Source organism: Camelina sativa, chromosome 20 (genome assembly GCF_000633955.1).
Source record: "Camelina sativa cultivar DH55 chromosome 20, Cs, whole genome shotgun sequence".
NCBI classification, from domain to species: domain Eukaryota; kingdom Viridiplantae; phylum Streptophyta; class Magnoliopsida; order Brassicales; family Brassicaceae; genus Camelina; species Camelina sativa.
Genome location: NC_025704.1, coordinates 18,304,278 through 18,321,623, shown reverse-complemented (window position 1 = coordinate 18,321,623; position 17,346 = coordinate 18,304,278). Strand labels below are relative to the sequence as shown.

General features: G+C 45.1%; 2 protein-coding genes, 1 long non-coding RNA gene and 1 pseudogene across 3 annotated transcripts; all 4 read right to left on the bottom strand.

The window, feature by feature from the left end:
• On the bottom strand, positions 9,621–11,747 carry LOC109131324. The gene is made up of 2 exons (XM_019242152.1): positions 10,813–11,747; positions 9,621–10,731 (listed from the first exon to the last, which is right to left on the bottom strand). The coding sequence occupies exon 2, from the start codon at positions 10,518–10,520 to the stop codon at positions 9,798–9,800; it is 723 nt and encodes a 240-aa protein (XP_019097697.1). The 5' UTR covers positions 10,521–10,731; positions 10,813–11,747; the 3' UTR covers positions 9,621–9,797.
• LOC104771155 lies at positions 13,765–15,575 on the bottom strand (annotated as a pseudogene).
• Positions 15,735–16,514, bottom strand: LOC109131305. Its single transcript, XM_019242104.1, has one exon. The coding sequence runs from the start codon at positions 16,256–16,258 to the stop codon at positions 16,052–16,054; it is 207 nt and encodes a 68-aa protein (XP_019097649.1). The 5' UTR covers positions 16,259–16,514; the 3' UTR covers positions 15,735–16,051.
• On the bottom strand, positions 16,952–17,346 carry LOC104771154. The gene is made up of 2 exons (XR_764734.1): positions 17,304–17,346; positions 16,952–17,220 (listed from the first exon to the last, which is right to left on the bottom strand). It is a non-coding gene; the product is annotated as an uncharacterized LOC104771154 (long non-coding RNA).

Sequence of the window (17,346 nt, the reverse complement as noted above, 5' to 3'; positions counted from 1 at the left end):
GAGTTGCCACGTCAGCAGGTTGCAAGTGGAAATGAAGACTCGGTTTGAAGAAGAAGGTTTGCCGTTTTGAAGAAAGAAGAATAAATAGATTCGTTGGGACTCTTTTCTCTTTTATGTTAATTCTGAATTTGTTAGCTTCAAGAGATGTTCTTGGGCTCCTGAGTGATGTGCTCAGGTATCAATCAATGTTGATCGTAGCTTGTTCAGTTTAACAACCCAAACAGTTTCGTATTTCTTTTTGAGATTCCCGATTACAATCTCTGTAACTCTGGGATCTAATTCTAATTGAATATAGTGTTGCTTTACATTCGCGACTGTTCTATAATCTATCACAACCAGAGATGGGAAACGCAGACTGAGTTTAGGCACATGAACCATGTTTTCTCACCAGTTTTGTAAAGAGTTTTTAAAGGAAGGAGACAAAAAGATTTGTTATTTGTGTATATTGCGAGAGCTTTCTCTATTTTGGCCGCTCTTATTGTGTCATTATGATAAAATCTCAAATTTGTTGCTTTGAGTGTACAAAGAAGGATTCCTTATTATAACATCTTCTGTGTCATTATGATAAAATCTCAAATTTGTTTATTAATCTAACCGTTGGGAATTTTCTAGTAATTGTAGTTTTCTTTTTTTTCGTTTTTCGTATTTGATATATATTATATCAGCAACTGGAATTTTCTTTTTTTCGTTTGTTGTCATGAATTAGATCCGAAAGACTCGACTCAGCTTGGACCATTATAAACTGTCATGGTTCTGTACTTTTGTAAGAAAAGATTATGATGGGCAAAGTTACAAAATACTGTTGAACGAGTAATGCTACTAGCTCAGAAATAAGAATTAAGGAAGGCGAAACAAAGGACTTTATTAAGATTGTCAAAGATCGTCGAATTACAATGTATCCGTTATAAGCCGATCGGCTAATTACAGAGAATTGTATTCTCAAATTGACTAACAATACTGAAAGCTAGAATTGGACTGACTCCAGATTCCTGTCCTTTGTTACTTCCTGTCTTCTATGCGCTGCTCCCTCGGTATTTATAGTTGATGGGACGCTTCATCTTTCTACCTCAGGATCGATGTGGTATTGTCTTCAAACAAAGGTGGCGGTCGTTTCTTTGCGGGCCGTCACTAACTGGGTTGTCCGTCTCAATTGGGCCTTCTAGAAGTTTCGTCGTCCCAATAAGGGAGATTAGGTCAGTTAAGATTAATGGAGGTTATGCTGACTATTTCGATAATGGGTCTGAGGGAAAGCCTGTTAAGGCTGGGTGAAACCCATATCCAACAAGGGGAACTTTTTAAAGAAAGTCCAACATCAAGAAAGTACGTTTTGAGAGATGAGAGAATGAGATACCACAGGAAACGACAGGTACGTGGTGGATACGCCGGACCGCATTCAGCAAGCCCAGGAGGAGCTTCCAATACCGCCGACGTAGGGGAAGGAACAAGCACCCTCGACGTAGGCGCATTAATGAGAAGCATACTCGAAAAGATGGAAGCCCAGGACAGGAAAACAGAGGAGCGTTTCGCTTCCTTTTCCACATCTGCGCAAAGTTGCTAGAAAATGCCGATCAGCCTGAAATCACCATAAGAGCCGAGAAGAACCAGGACGGAGAATTGGCCGAGCTCAAAAGTCAGATTAAAGATGTCACAAGCAAGTTCCATCAGGCTACCAGCGCGGCACCTGATGTAGACCACATGCTAAAGCAATCCCAGAAGACTCCGTTTACTGCGCGAATTTGTCGGGTCGTCGTTCGTCTGGATTGCATAATCAAGCACCTGACCCCGTACAAAGGGAAGTCAGACCCAACTCATCACTTAACATCCTTTGAGATCGCGATCCATCGATGCGAATTTCCCCCGGAAGAGCTCGACGCAGGGAAGTGCCAGCTGTTTATAGAAAACTTGAGTGGTGACGCCCTAGGATGGTTTTTCTTCTTTGCCGCCTGACTCAATCGACAGCTTCCGCACACTCTCGTTGACCTTTTTGAAACAATACTCGATCCTGGCTATCCCCACCGCGACAATCGCCGACCTCCAAAATATCGAGCAAGGCGAGCATGAGCCGTTGCGAAAGTTCATGGATAGGTTTAAAAAGATTTCCACACAGGTGAATGCCCCCCATAGCGTTTCGCTCGCCGCCCTTCAAAAGGCTCTATGGTATGAGTCAAAGTTCCGCGAAGATCTCAAGTTGAACAGATTCCCCACTTTCCAAGATGCCCTCCATCGAGCAGGAGTCCACATTGAAATGGAGGAAGAAAAGGTCGTCTTCGACAAAAAGCGCTGCTCCACCGGAGCCCAGCTGTCAACCAGCAAGGCAAAAGAGGTATACCACGAGCCTCGTCAGCATCTCGACAAAGAGTACCTCGCAGACAGCAAGAAATGCGGTGCGACGTACCTCGTCAATGACGCTCCACCGCCCTTAGCCGCTAGCTCGTCAGCTCTTGTACCGACGACCCCGCCAAAGGGCGCGAGGGAGGAGCCCGACCATAACCTCTACTGCAAACTACATGAATACACCGAGCACTCAACACAATTTTGCAGATACCTACAAAATGTGTTGATGGGAAAATATCTCAACCGCAAGGTCACGGTGCAGCTGCGCTAGTACAAAAGCAACGCCCCACGAGGACGAGGTAACGCACGAGGACGTCTGGGCAACCAGGCCGTCCCAATAACAGGCCAGTGCCTAATAACCAGCCCGAAGCTGGTAACCAGGCAGGCGGACAGGAAAACCAGCCGGCTGCCGCGCCACCACCTCCGGGCCGTTGAAGGATAAATGTCATAAGGGGAAGCCTCCCATACGACCCTAATTCGCCTCGCGTCGTGTATCCCGTCCACGACGTCGAAAGAGCCGAACGCGATTGGTTACCAGGTAGTACGCCTATGTGCCAATCGTACTTACCAATCATGTTCAGAGAGGAAGATACTGCCGGGTTGCAAACTTCGCCCACAGGACATGTCGTCGTCGAAATGAATATCGGCGACTGCCTAGTCCCGGATGTCTTAATCGACACAAGAAGTTCAGTAAATGTTGTCTTCCGGAGAGCGCTTTCCCAGATAAAAGTCGACCTGCACCTTGCCATGCCAGAAGTACAAACCTTGACCGGTTTCGATGGAAGCTCCCTCACCTCCCTAGGCATGGTCATGCTCCTAATATACGTCGGTGGAACGATCCACCTCTTCGCTTTCGCTGTCGTTGACAGACCAACTGCGTACAACGTCGTCCTCGGAACGCCCTGGCTCCATAAAATGAAGGCCGTGGTCTCAACATACCACCAATGCGTTAAATTTCCAACGGAGTTCGGCACTTACACCCTCTATGCCGACCCAATGGCTACCTCGCCGCCGTGTTGATATGATAATAGGAGGAATGACAGCCTCCAGAGATTCCGTACGATCAATCAATGACTACGTAAAGGCCGGCACAGCCGCAATATGGCCAGTTAAAGTCCCACCATTCGTACCGCCGATCACGTTCACAGCAGATGACCTGGCTGGAGTCAACTTTCCACATAACGATCCTCTTGTCATCGAATTGCACGTTGGTGAAAGCGAAGTGACAAGGATCATGATCAACATGGGGAGCTCCGTCAACGTTATCTTCAGAGAGGTCCTCGACAAGGTGGAAGTCAACAACAGAGAAATCAAACCGTTGATCAGCCCGCTCACATGATTCGACGGAAATTACATGATGTCATCCGGCACAATCAAGTTACCGATCTATGTATCCGGCGTAACCTCGTGGCATAAGTTTGTCGTGGTCGATAAACCATCAGTCTATAACATCATTCTAGGATCCCCCTGGATTCATGACATGCAGGCCGTCCCGTCAACTTACCATCAATGTGTCAAGTTCCCTCTGTCTAGCCAAATATTTACGATCAAGGGAAATCAGGCGGACGCCAGGAAATGCTTCGTTATTGAGTGCAAACTACGAAAAGCCGTGGATTTATAGCAATCAAAGAAAGAGCTGGACGAGTTACCAGCTCCCAGTCCTGAGCAAATTCCAAGTCATAATCTGATCGATAAAATCAATATCGACGAGAGCGACCCAAAGCGGTGCGTCGAGATTGGCGCATACCTTGACCCAGCGATAAGAGCAGACTTGATTCAATTCTTGAAAGACAATGCTTCCACCTTTGCTTGGTCTTTTGACGACATGATCGGAATTAGCATGGACGTCACGAGTCACGAGCTAAACGTCGACCCGACCTACAAACCCGTCAAGCAAAAGAAGCGCATGCTCGGCAAATGACGAGGTCAAGAAATTGCTCGCAGCCGGGTCTATCATGGAGGTCAAGTATCCCGAATGGCTAGCAACCCCGGTGGTAGTAAAAAAGAAAAACGGGAAGAACAGGGTCTGCATCGACTTCACAGACTTAAATAAAGCCTGCCCCAAGGATAGTTATCCGCTGCCGCACATTGGGAGACTCGTCGAAGCCACGGTAGGGAATGCACTACTTATCTTTATGGATGTCTTCTCAGGATACAATCAAATCTTGATGCATATCGACGACTGCGAGAAAACTGCCTTTATCACCAATCAGGGCACGTTTTGCTATAAAGTCATGCCGTTCGGATTGAAGAATGCCGGGGCCACCTATCAGCGCCTTGTCAATAAGATGTTCGCCGACCAGCTGGGGATAACCATGGAGGTATACATAGATGATATGCTAGTAAAATCTGCCAGCGCAAGCGATCATGTCGAACACCTGCGAAAATGTTTCCAAACTCTAAACAAGTACAACATGAAGCTTAACCCGGCAAAATGTTCATTCGGCGTGACGTCCGGCGAATTTTTAGGGTACATCGTCACTAAGAGAGGAATTAAGACAAACCCAAAGCAAATCAAGGCTATACTCGACATGCCCTCGCCATAGAACAAGCGTGAAGTCCAGCGTCTGACCGGCAGAATAGCAGCCCTAAACCGATTCATTTCACGATCAACTGACAAGAGCTTGCCATTCTACCAGTTGCTGTGATCAACAAACAAGGAATACGAATGGACCGCCGAGTGCGAACAGGCGTCCGTCGAGTAAAGACTTATTTGACCACCCCACCCATACTTTCGAAGCCCGAGGAGGGAGAAAAGCTCTACCTATATATCGCTGTTTCTGGATCGGCACTTAGCGGGGTACTAGTCAGAGATGACCGAGGCGAGCAAAAGCCTATTTTCTATGACAGCAAGACTCTAGACGGGGCCGAGCTACGATATCTGAACTTGGAAAAAATAGCCTACGCCGTGGTCATCTTGGCTTGCAAACTTAGGCCCTATTTTCAGTCGCATACGATCGCGATCCTGACAAACTAACCTTTACGGCAAATTCTTCACAGCCCGGGACAATCCGGCCGCATGGAAAAATGGGCCTTAGCCGAACGTGCATGAAGTCTCAGGTATTGGTAGATTTCATCGTCGAGCTGCCGCAACATTTCACCTCTCCCACTCCGACTGAAGAAAATTGGTACTTATACGTCGACGGAGCATCGTCGCAGCATGGTTCAGGGATCAAGATTCGCCTGACATCACCTACCGGAGAGGTCGTTGAGCAATCGTTCCACCTCAACTTCACCGCAACAAACAATGAGTCAGAATATGAAGCATTACTTGCCGGGATGCGACTTGCTGCAGGGATCAGCGTGAAACGACTTCACGCCTACTGTGATTCCCGGCTCGTCGCCAACCAATACAATGGTGAGTATGGCACCAAATGCGATTGCATGGACGCCTACTTGAAGATAGTTAAGGAGCTCGCACAAGGGTTTGATCATTTCGTGATTGACAAGATACCTCAAAGTACTAACGCTCCTGCGGACGCTCTTGCTGTTTTAGCGTCAACCTCAGACACGGACTTGCGTCGAGTGATCCCGGTTGAAAGCATTTCGACAAGTAGTATCGACGTTGGGGCTCACATCAATGTAATATCCGCCGACCCGACGGAGCCTGCCAACCTAGTTGAAGAAATGCGACCTAGCAACGATGCCGAGCCGACCGATTGGCGACAAGAGATACTTCAATACATCAATGAAGGAACAGTCCCCGCAGACAAATGGCAGGCCCGGCGTCTAAAGAAGAAAGCGGCACAATACGCCATAATTGAAGGGCGCCTCTACCGATGGAGTACGGCCGGCATATTATTGTATTGCATCTCGGCAGAGGAGGCCCACCGGGTAATGCAGGAAACACACGAAGGAACCGTTGGAAACCATTCAGGAGGACATGTTCTAGCGCTAAAAATCAGAAAGAATGGAATATACTTGCCAACTATGGTCAGCGATTGCGAGCAATTTGCCGTGAAATGCGAAAAATGTCAGAGGCACGCATCCGATATCACGCCCCGGCGGAATTACTCTCCACCACAACAGCGCCGTACCCGTTCATGAGATGGACGATGGATATTGTCGGACCACTGCCTGCTTCACGCGGCAAAAAATTGCTCCTTATACTGACGGACTACATCACCAAGTGGGTCGAGGCAGAGTCCTATAAGAAAATCCAGGCAAATATAATATGCCAACACGGATTACCATACGAGATCGTAACTGATAATGGATCGCAATTCATATCCAGGAAATTCGATGACTTCTGCGCAAGCTGGCGCATCCGCCTTAGCAAGTCAACTCCGAGGTACCCCCAAGGTAACGGCCAGGCAGAAGCAACCAACAAGACAATCATAAATGGCCTAAAAAAGCGACTCGAAGAAAAGAAAGGACTCTAGGCCGACGAGGTAGATGGCGTGCTATGGTCTCACCGAACAACCCCGTGAAGGGCGTCAGGACAAACACCATTTTCACTAGCTTACGGTTTGGAAGCAATGGCACCGGCCGAAGTCAGCGTCGGTAGTTTACGCCAAACCATGCTAGTCAAAAACCTAGAGCTAAATGACGAAATGCTTTACGACAGCCTAGACGAGATCAAAGAGTTGCGGGATCATGCCTTGCTCCGAATTCAGAATTACCAACAAGCGGCAGCCCGTCACTATAACAAAAAGGTCAACCTGCGATCTTTCAGAGAGGGAGATCTTGTACCAAGTGTCAATGCTGGGAAGCTCGGCGCAGTCAATACGCCCGTCAATGCTGGGAAGCTCGGCGCAAAGTGGGAAGGTCCCTACCAAGTGTCCAAAATCATCCGCCCAGGAATCTACGAGCTAATCACCATGTCCGGTGAAGCAATCCCGCGATCTTGGAACGCTGGCAACCTTAAGCGTTATTTCATCTAAAAAAAAAAGGATATTCATTTCTGTCTAAGAGTATCTAATATCTATTTAACCTGAACTACGATCGGCTTGATCCTCTAAAAAAAAAAGGAGGTACGTAGGCAACCTGAAAAGGTGCAGCCACTACTTATAAAATTTTCTTTGCGAATAACTTCGGCATTTCTTTTATTTAAGCATACCGCCTTACAAAAATTGACAAGCGTCATACAAAAAGAATAAAACAAAACATATAAGTAAATAAGGTCAGGAATTTGGCCAGTTATTCGACTAAAAAAAAACAAACAAAAAGCCACACTCCACACGAAGTGGAGGTAAAAGCCGGGCTCCAAACAATGCCCGCAAACAGGCCGAGGTCAACGAGCAAAATAAGCCGCCGCCTGCGTGCAATCTCTTCGATCCAAGGCAAGGTATAAGCCGGGCTTCAATACGCAAACTCAACGCTTCCCGCTCCCAAAATTTAACAGCAACCCCCTGCAAAAGCAAACCACAAGCAAAAAGCACATGGTTCCGAACAAAGTCTTTTGACTCGACATAATAAGATGAGAGACATCTCACTGTCGAAAACAACCAAACAAAAAAAAACACACAACAATCAAAATATAGCATATAATATCTTAAAACAAAACCCATTGATCGGGATAAATGTTCAACAAAAAACACACATTATGCCCAACAGTAAGATAAGGGCCCCAAAAAGAGTTAGTAACCCTACACACGGGCGCAAAAATCAGTTCATAAAAAAGATATAAGATAAAAGACATGTCGGGCATCCCCAACGACCTCCATGACCCCCACGACTAAGGGCACGAACTCGATCACGAAGCCAGAAAGGCATTGCACGGAACTTCCCAAACCCGAACCGTTCCCAATCTTCCGTCCCAGCCTCCAATTTCCTCATTCCCATCTCGAGATCCATCATCTGCTCGACCAGGAACTCATGCCGACGACGCTAGGCACGATGTTGAATTTTAATATACCAAAAAAAGAATGAGGGGGAGGAGAAAGAAGCAAACCAAACAGTCAAGAACTCGAGAACGGCGATATTCAAAGAAAAAAAGGCAAATGACAAACTAACCATCATGAACCAGCCAAGCGCCTCACACAAAATCTTGCGGCAGCGGCCGAAAAGGAGGTGATGCGGCTGCAACCGGTGGCCTCCTCCACGGGAATAACAAGTCATGGGGACGAGCTTCGACGAAGTGACCTGATCCATCACTAGGTTGAGCCGGATCGACACGAACTGGTGACAGCGAGCGATCGGTTCGAGGACGACCAAAGACGACCCGATCATGAGGGTTCACTGGAACCCACTCCCTGGAATCATCAGAGTCGGTCATGATCAAGCAAGTAAAGACAAAAGGAAATGAGGAGCAAGTTAGCAAAAAAAAAGGAGGAGAAGAAGAAGAAAGTTGTGTTGTTTACTCGCCCACCCATGCCTCCCTTTATATAGCAAGGACAAAGGAGAAGGAAGAGACATCGCGTTAACCAAAGGCCCGCCCGCTTGCCCACATTTAATGCGCCTCCCTCCTCAGCCAATAGAAACCTTGCAATAAAAATCGCGCTACACGCAACGTCCACACGCGATAATGATGAGAAACGCCTTGCAAAAGTAACTCATCATTCAAATCAGGCATTTACTATGACAAAACCGAAGGGTCCAAGAGTCGCAAATCCTTACCGTCCTAAAGCCCCAGCTCGTCAAAAAAAAGGGGGGAGGCTATGGCAAATTCTAACTTTGCCTAGACTCGCACCCAGCTCGTCAAAAAAAAGGGGGAGGCTATGGCAAATTCTAACTTTGCCTAGACTCGCACCCAGCTCGTCAAAAAAAAGGGGAAGGCTATGGCAAATTCTAACTTTGCCTAGACTCGCACCCAGCTCGTTAAAAAAAGGGGAGGCTATGGCAAATTCTAACTTTTCCTAAACTCGCACCCAGCTCGTCAAAAAAGAGGGAGGCTATGGCAAATTCTAACTTTGCCTAGACTCACACCCAGCTCGTCAAAAGAGGGGGAGGGGGGGGCTATGGCAAATTCTAACTTTGCCTAGACTCGCACCCAGCTCGTCAAAAAAGGGGGGGGGGCTGTGTAAAATTCTAACTTTGCCTAGACTCGCACCCAGCTCGTCAAAAAAGGGGGGGGGGCTGTGTAAAATTCTAACTTTGCCTAGACTCGCACCCAGCTCGTCAAAAAAGGGGGGGGGGCTGTGTAAAATTCTAACTTTGCCTAGACTCGCACCCAGCTCGTCAAAAAAGGGGGGGGGGCTGTGTAAAATTCTAACTTTGCCTAGACTCGCACCCAGCTCGTCAAAAAAAAAATGGGAAGCTATGGCAAAATTATAACTTTGCTTAGACTCGCCCCCAGTTCGTAAAAAAAAAAAAAGAGGAAGAACGGCGAATTTAAACTTTGCAAACTTAAAAATCATCAACATCATCCATAACCAAAAGGGAGGGGGTACAAACAAACCACCCTCAAAATCTTCTTAACAATTCGGATCCGCCCAAAAGAGAAGCAAACAAAACACAACACATAGATAAGTCCTAAAGTGATGCAAGCCACAAACGACACTATTCAAGAAGCCACGCAGGGCTTATTCAGGCACAACTTCACTCACACCTTCAGGAGCAGTGACAGGAACAGGAGCTAGCGGATCCACCACGGCTACACCACTAACGAGCCCTGGGATCTGAATGACATGTCCTTCTATTCCTTCAGAAATCAAAGCCACAGCAGCATCCGCCAAAGCAAGGCCGGTCACAATATCCCGTTCGGGCGTCCCCTTTGACATCACTTGCGGTTCAACATCCGGAGCCTGTTCAGCATCGTTTCTATGAGGCAGTTTGGGTTCCGCAATCTCGGTAGCAGCGGACGGCATATTCGAGCCATACTCGTCAAAATTGACGACCTCATCGTAACTCGAAATACGCCGAGGATTGGCCGCAACATGCTCAGCAGTCCGAGTCACCACATACCCGTCATTAACAAGCGGAGAAATCTCAATACCATCCACCACGCTATCCCAAAAAGCCAAACCGTCAACAACAAAGTGGATCGTCTCAGCAGGAATCGCAAAACCATCTTTCACAAGATCGTCGACCTGCTTTGCAATACCATTCGCCTGAGCCTTCATCATCATAGCGTTAAAAAACCATCTCGCTTCCCAGATATGCTGACGAATTTGGTTTGACCACTCGCGATAACCCTCCCTTACTTCACCGGCGAACCTCCTCGGCCCTTTTCTCAACTGCCAACTTAAGCCGATGGTCAAAGTCTTCAGCAGCTCGCTGGGCAGAGGCTTCCAAACGAGTAACATCAGCACAAGAACGCTCGTATGACCCTTGCAATTGGCGATTCTCCTCCTTCAGACGATCAAACTCCCGCCAAGCCTTAATCGACTCGAACCGATACTTACCAATCTGATTTTGACATTCCTTCAATCCATCTTCGGGGAGAGCAATTTCACGTTCGGCAGCCTTCAATCTGCGCTCATAGCGGCAAACCATCAATTACGCCGAGCTCGCTGACTGAAACAAAACCAAGTAAAGTTAAAAAACAAAATAAAAAAAAAAAAGAAGAAGAAGAAGAAGAAGGAGAAGAGGACGAACCTGGAGTTGATGCCGAGCTTATTCGTCAAAAGCGTCATCCTCCTTCAAATCTCCCTCGGAGCGTTCACCCGACACTTTGGAGACCTCACGAATGAGAGCACCACATTCCCTTTTGTCAGAAAGAAAGGGGGTGTCCTTCGCATAACGAAAACGGAGAGAATAGGAAGATTGGACACCCTTATCCTTCGGGTCCAGCGAGGAGGTCCTAGGCTTTTTAAACTCAACTGCCCCATCATAACCGGACGGAACCTCCTTATGCTTGCCAGAATCCCCCGTTGAGTCAGGCGGATTCCTCGAAGAAGGGCGATCCATTTCGACTGTGAGATCGATGGGGATAATATCCTTATCTCGCCGAACAGCGTCACTGGTTTTCCCCTTGTCGCAGGAGGACTTATTACCATCTGAAGCTCGACTACCCGAAGCACCCCAGCACGAGAACTCTGGATAGACGAGTGGTCAACCAGACTCCTCTTCAAAGCTAGTTGCAGCTCCTTCTCTTCTGCGACATCCTTCTTCTTTGAGACAGGCTTGCCAGACTACTTGGGAACGCCCATTTTTACCATCCTTGTTCAGCTCGCGCCTCCTGCCAATACAAACCAAGGTCCTTAACAAAAGAAATACGGCAAAATAGGTCGGTCGAAAACTGATAAGCACGACAAGGTAGTACCTTTTGACGGTTTCCTGCCTCTAACTTGATCCAGCTGCGGAATAGTCCTCCAGTCGAGAACCGTCTGCCTTCTTAATAGATCTCAGACCTCAAGGAAATCAGGAATCGGTGGATCGGCTGACTTGTCAACTAACTCTGAAAATCAACAAAAACAAAGTAATCAACAGTCAACAACCAAAGCAAGAGAAGAAAGTAAGGATCACCCAAGAAACTACCAGGGAACAAATTCCACTCAGTCTTAAAGCCTATAGATGTATCCTTTACCAAGGCGTCGTCAACCTTAGCATAGAAGTATCTATTCAGCCAGGATGGGTTTTTGACGGCGGGTGGTCCACCAGCTTATACCCGGGTGTCGCACTAGCATACCAAATGCCGTCAAACCCCTTCTGCCTGGTAAAACGCATCATGTCCTCGACAAAATAAGCTGTCAGATTGACCCCACACTGATCAGCAAGGTGTTTAAGACCGACCATATTGCGGATTGTATGGACGGTAATCTGAGTAATCGCAATCTGACGGCGCCAGCAATAATCCATCAGGAAAGCTGGAATCAGGAAACGAAGGCCTCCCTTCCTAAAAAATAGCTCGTATAGGCTAATGTACCCTTTAGGACACTTAAATACATGTTCCTCAGGTGTAGGACATACAACAAAAACGCGCCGGGGAGAGTTACAAAAGTCAATCATAGCAAAAAGAGAATCGGCGTCATAGGGCGACTTGCCCGAATCAAAGGGTGCGTCCGGATAGTCAATCCCTTCACCAAATTTGATCTCATCGCCAAATGAAACATTGTTAGACGAATTGGCAGATCCGGCTTCATCACGGGAGTGGGACGAATCAGGGGAGCCCATTCGGCCAGGAGAAGACTCAACCACCTCCGGCTTGACAGGAACGTCGGAAGACGTAGAGGATTCCGGGTCAACCCTAAGCTCCAGAGAACGATTCCGTGGTTGTCTCCTCCCAGATCGCCTGAGAAGCCTAGACGAATCCGCCGACATCTCAGAATCAGACATATCAGCAGCCTGCTCCGATGGGCGAGCCCCGGAGGAACTAGCAGGCGAGCGTTCGTTCAAATATTCTTCGCAGGAGTTCGACATCGAGATCGAAATCGGCGATTACAACAACAAACCCAATCGGGTACAAGTATAACTAATGCGATAAAGCCTAAAGAAAAACTAAAGAAAGAAAAACTGTTCTAAGGAAGGAAAAGAAAGGGTTACCTCGACTTTTGCGGCTAGAGAAGAAGTGGGTAAGACACCCTAAAGAATCTCCTTTTATAAGAGGCAAGGGAGGAAACCCTCGAAACGGTGATTGGGCGCGAAACGACATAACCCTAGGACGCGACGTTTCGATTATCCTCTCCCTGAAAGAACGCAAAATCTTAGCCTGACAATTAGATAACGGGCCAGACCTAATAATTCCCAAGCAAGCTCATTGGCTCAAGGCCGACCACAATGAACTAAGGGGGAGAAAATTGTTGGATATGGGTTCCACCCAGCCTTAACAGGCCTCCCCTCAGACCCATTATCGAAATAGTCAGCATAACTTCCAGGAATGTTGACTGACCGAGTCTCCCTTATTGGGCCGACAGAGCTTCTAGAAGGCCCAATTGAGACAGACAGCCTCGTTAGTGACGGCCCGCAAAAAAACGATCACCGCCTTTACTTGAAGACAGTACCACATCGATTCCAAGGCAGAAAGATGAAGCGTCTCATCAACTATAAATACCGAAGGAGTGATGTGTAGAAGGGAAAAAGGAACAGAAGGCATGAGTCTGGAGCTCGTGCGATTCTAGCTTTCAGTGTTATTAGTCAATTTGAGAATACNAGCTTTCCCTCAGGCCCATTATCGAAATAGTCAGCATAACCTCCAGAAATCTTGACTGACCGAATCTCCCTTATTGGGCCGACGAAACTTCTAGAAGGCCCAATTGAGACGGACAGTCCAGTTAGTGACGGCCCGCAAAGAAATGACTGCCGCCTTTGTTTGAAGACAATACCACATCGATCCCGAGGTAGAAAGATGAAGTGTCCCATCAACTATAAATACCGAGGGAGCAGCGCATAGAAGACAGGAAGTAACAGAGGGCATGAATCTGGAGTCAGTCCAATTCTAGCTTTCAGTATTGTTAGTCAATTTGAGAATACAATTCTCTGTAATTAGCCGATCGACTTATAACAGATACATTGTAATTCAACGATCTTTGACAATCTTTCTAAAGTCCTTTGTTTCACCTTCCTTAATTCTTATTTCTGAGCTAGTAGCATTACTCGTTCCACAAATACGCATGATCCATCTAGCCTTAAAAACGGTTTCATGTTCATGAACTAGAATCAGAATAAGAATATGTTTGACAGGGCAAAAGGCAACTTTGTAGGCAGTCTTGATATATGGAGACAAGGTATGCCTTATGGATACCCCCAAGAAGATACATGCAGAAAAGATTCAAGTAATTGACAACACTGCTATGCCTACGATCACTCTCAGGACAACTCATTTCAATAGCAAAAAACAAGCATGAGATAGCCACGGGAATTCGACGAGCACAGGAATCAATCACACCTTTATAGCGTCAGCTATAGGTTTCCATAGCCCTAGCCTGTATTTGTAGCTGTATTTGAGTATGAGTTTCCTCTGCAAAATCAGAATCCATAATGATCGAGTAAGTTAGAGAAGTGAAAAAATCGAGCCAAAAAATCAAAACATATGATTTGGTTCATCAAACCTATTAGCATTTTTCATGAAAGGAAAGATGTCTTAAGTGAGAACAGGAAACAATGAAACTCTCAAGTAACATCCTAAACTGAAACAGGAGCAGATAACACAGAACTTACAGATACCCAAAAAGTTCAAGAACTCGACTTTTCGGTTTGACTCCTCTTGATTACTATAGTTACTCTACTAAATTACATAATGGAACAAATTCAAGGTAGCAGATTTACATATATGTTGGTGCGGGATTTAGCACCCCCAACATACCGAACTAAACCAGAAAGATAATTCGATTACTTAACTGGAAATCCGGTTAAGAACCCAATTCAATGTTTATTAGAGGCNCATCAAACCTATTAGCATTTTTCATGAAAGGAAAGATGTCTTAAGTGAGAACAGGAAACAATGAAACTCTCAAGTAACATCCTAAACTGAAACAGGAGCAGATAACACAGAACTTACAGATACCCAAAAAGTTCAAGAACTCGACTTTTCGGTTTGACTCCTCTTGATTACTATAGTTACTCTACTAAATTACATAATGGAACAAATTCAAGGTAGCAGATTTACATATATGTTGGTGCGGGATTTAGCACCCCCAACATACCGAACTAAACCAGAAAGATAATTCGATTACTTAACTGGAAATCCGGTTAAGAACCCAATTCAATGTTTATTAGAGGCCTGTTCGGAAGAAGGAGGCCCAACAACAAAGATGGAGAAGCCATCTTCTCAGTTCGCCATCTTCGACGGACTTTCCAATTCGCCCAACGACTGACTTGAAGAAGAAAGAGCAACTTTCTATATTCTAGCTCTAGTTATAAGGAAAGTTAATATATTCTGTAATCAATCAAAGAGTATAAATAAGGGAGAGACTTCTCCATTGTAATGATCCAAGATCGAATACAATAATTCAGTTCATTCATTGTTCTTAGCAAAACCCTAACTTGAGTTCTAAGAGATCTAAAACCTCTTTTTCGATTTCAAACTTAGATCAACTTTCTAGAGAGATTACTTCCTTGAATTTATTTCCCTCACTAAACAAATTCATTGTGGAAACCTATTTTCTACAATATCTTAACATATTAACCGCTAGAAACCTACACAGAAGAATAGAGTCTCAGGCACTTACATGTTTGCAAGGTATACCAAACTTCTTGAGTCTAAGCGTACGAGTCACAAGCAGTTTCGAAAGATCACCTATCTCAGTTTCAAGTTTTGCAACAAGTAAAAAAAAAATTACCGGGATAAGGAGCGGGTTTGGAATAGAATCTAGGAAGGGTAAGATTCGACGACGGTGGTGTTGTCGTTAAAACAGTTCTCGCGCTCTGTATCAGTCTCATCCACGCCATTATCAGAGCTTTTCGTCGAACACTTCCGGAGAGAGACACTTTGGGTTTTTGAGTTTATCTGATGGAGCTCCTTAATTCGTCGTCGTTTTCATTCAAACGGCCAAGCCCATTACAATTTTGGCCCATTTGTCTAAATCAACTTAATCTTTTTGGGTTTATGTCAAAAACAAATCATTTTTTTTTTTATACAATAGAAATCATAGATCGTTTGATATTGAATGGTTGATGAACAAAACAAATATCTTTGGAACCTAAACTGCCAAACATAAACACAATCATTGCCTTTAGCTTTGAAGAAACCAAAACTAAACACAAATGATCACAACAACTCTCGAGTGAGCATCACGCGCCTCTGTTTAAAAAACAGTAATAACATAAATTTCTCCGCCATTGCGTTGCGTCGTCACTCACTCACTAGAACAACACGGTGAGTGACTCAAAACTTTCCGGTGATTAAAGTTTTAACACCGTTCACAAAATAAAAATATAATGTAAAAAAAATCAAAACTCAGACGGTGCAGCCACAGAAGAGGAAGAAGAAACAGAGCATGGAGACCAACGCCACTGACTCGAACGCCGTAACTACTTTCCACACAACGTCATCGACCACCACGGACAATAAACTCAGCTCCGGACGACGCCAACTCAGCCACCTCGGCACAGATCCAGATGAAGTGAAATGAATCGGCCACCACCACCGGATAGATGACGCCATTGAACTGAAGTGCAGAAGTGAAGTGTGTTTGTGTTTGTGTTTGTGTTTTGTAGATTCTACTAGTGAATTAATTTGTGTAGGTGTAGCTAATTGCAGAAAGGTACGCTTTTATGGCAGAGATGATGGCACGGCACGGGTATGTTTAAATAAATAAATATATAAAAAAGAGGAACTAATAAGCAGGTCCATGCGAATTTAAATTTTACAGATGTGTTGATGTGTTGGATATTTCAAAATTAACGGTGAAGATTTAATTTAGTCATGTTACATTTCCCGAGATGTGCAACTGTGATTTGTATATATTTTGGATCTGTCTAAAAAAGCGAATGAGAATAGTTGTTTCTTCCATCATTATGGTCAATGACCTCAAGGTGGCAGGTTGAAACTTTTAGACCAAGTTGGAGTATAAAAGAGAAACTAAACAAAGTAGTCACATTTTTATCTGTATCGAAATAAATTTTCTAAAATACCACTAAACCGGGTACTGTTCATACACTATATGGTGCTACTCTTGAGATGATTTGTTAACCCATAAGTTAGAAATGTTAAGCCATAGTATTAAAATTGGCTCATAGAGTGATATGAATCAGTTGAAGTCACATTTTCTACGAGATCGATTATCTCATCATCTGGACCGCCGCTATTCATCTATGTAACATTCTCTCACTGGCCAAAGATTTCGCGTTAAGGCCATTCTTGAACAATAATAATTCTTATTTAAGAAACAATTCTGTTTAATATCAAAGCTAGCTCTATCTAGTTGCCATAAATCCATCATAGCAACCTTAATACAGTTGCATTACAATTTCTTTAATTGACGAACCAACACGAGGAAGCAAATTGATAAATATGATAACAAACAAGAAAGGGTAAGAAAAGCCAACATTGGAGTGTCATTTTTCGAGTTCAACTTTAATTTCAGAGATACTTTTAGACCATCGGTTGCCTCTGGTCCATGATCTCTGCAAACATTTACACAAGATGACAATAATGAGTCTCAATGTTTCACAGATAAGCTAATGCATGGCTAAGTGTTTTAAGGTACCTAAAGCATCTCAGAGATGAGGAAATGTGTCAATCCACTTGAT

Excerpts from the sequence above, each read along its gene's own strand:
- LOC109131305 (XM_019242104.1), bottom strand. The coding sequence starts at position 16,258 with ATGGCGTCATCTATCCGGTGGTGGTGGCCGATTCATTTCACTTCATCT.
- LOC109131324 (XM_019242152.1), bottom strand. The coding sequence starts at position 10,520 with ATGTTACTCGTTTGGAAGCCTCTGCCCAGCGAGCTGCTGAAGACTTTG.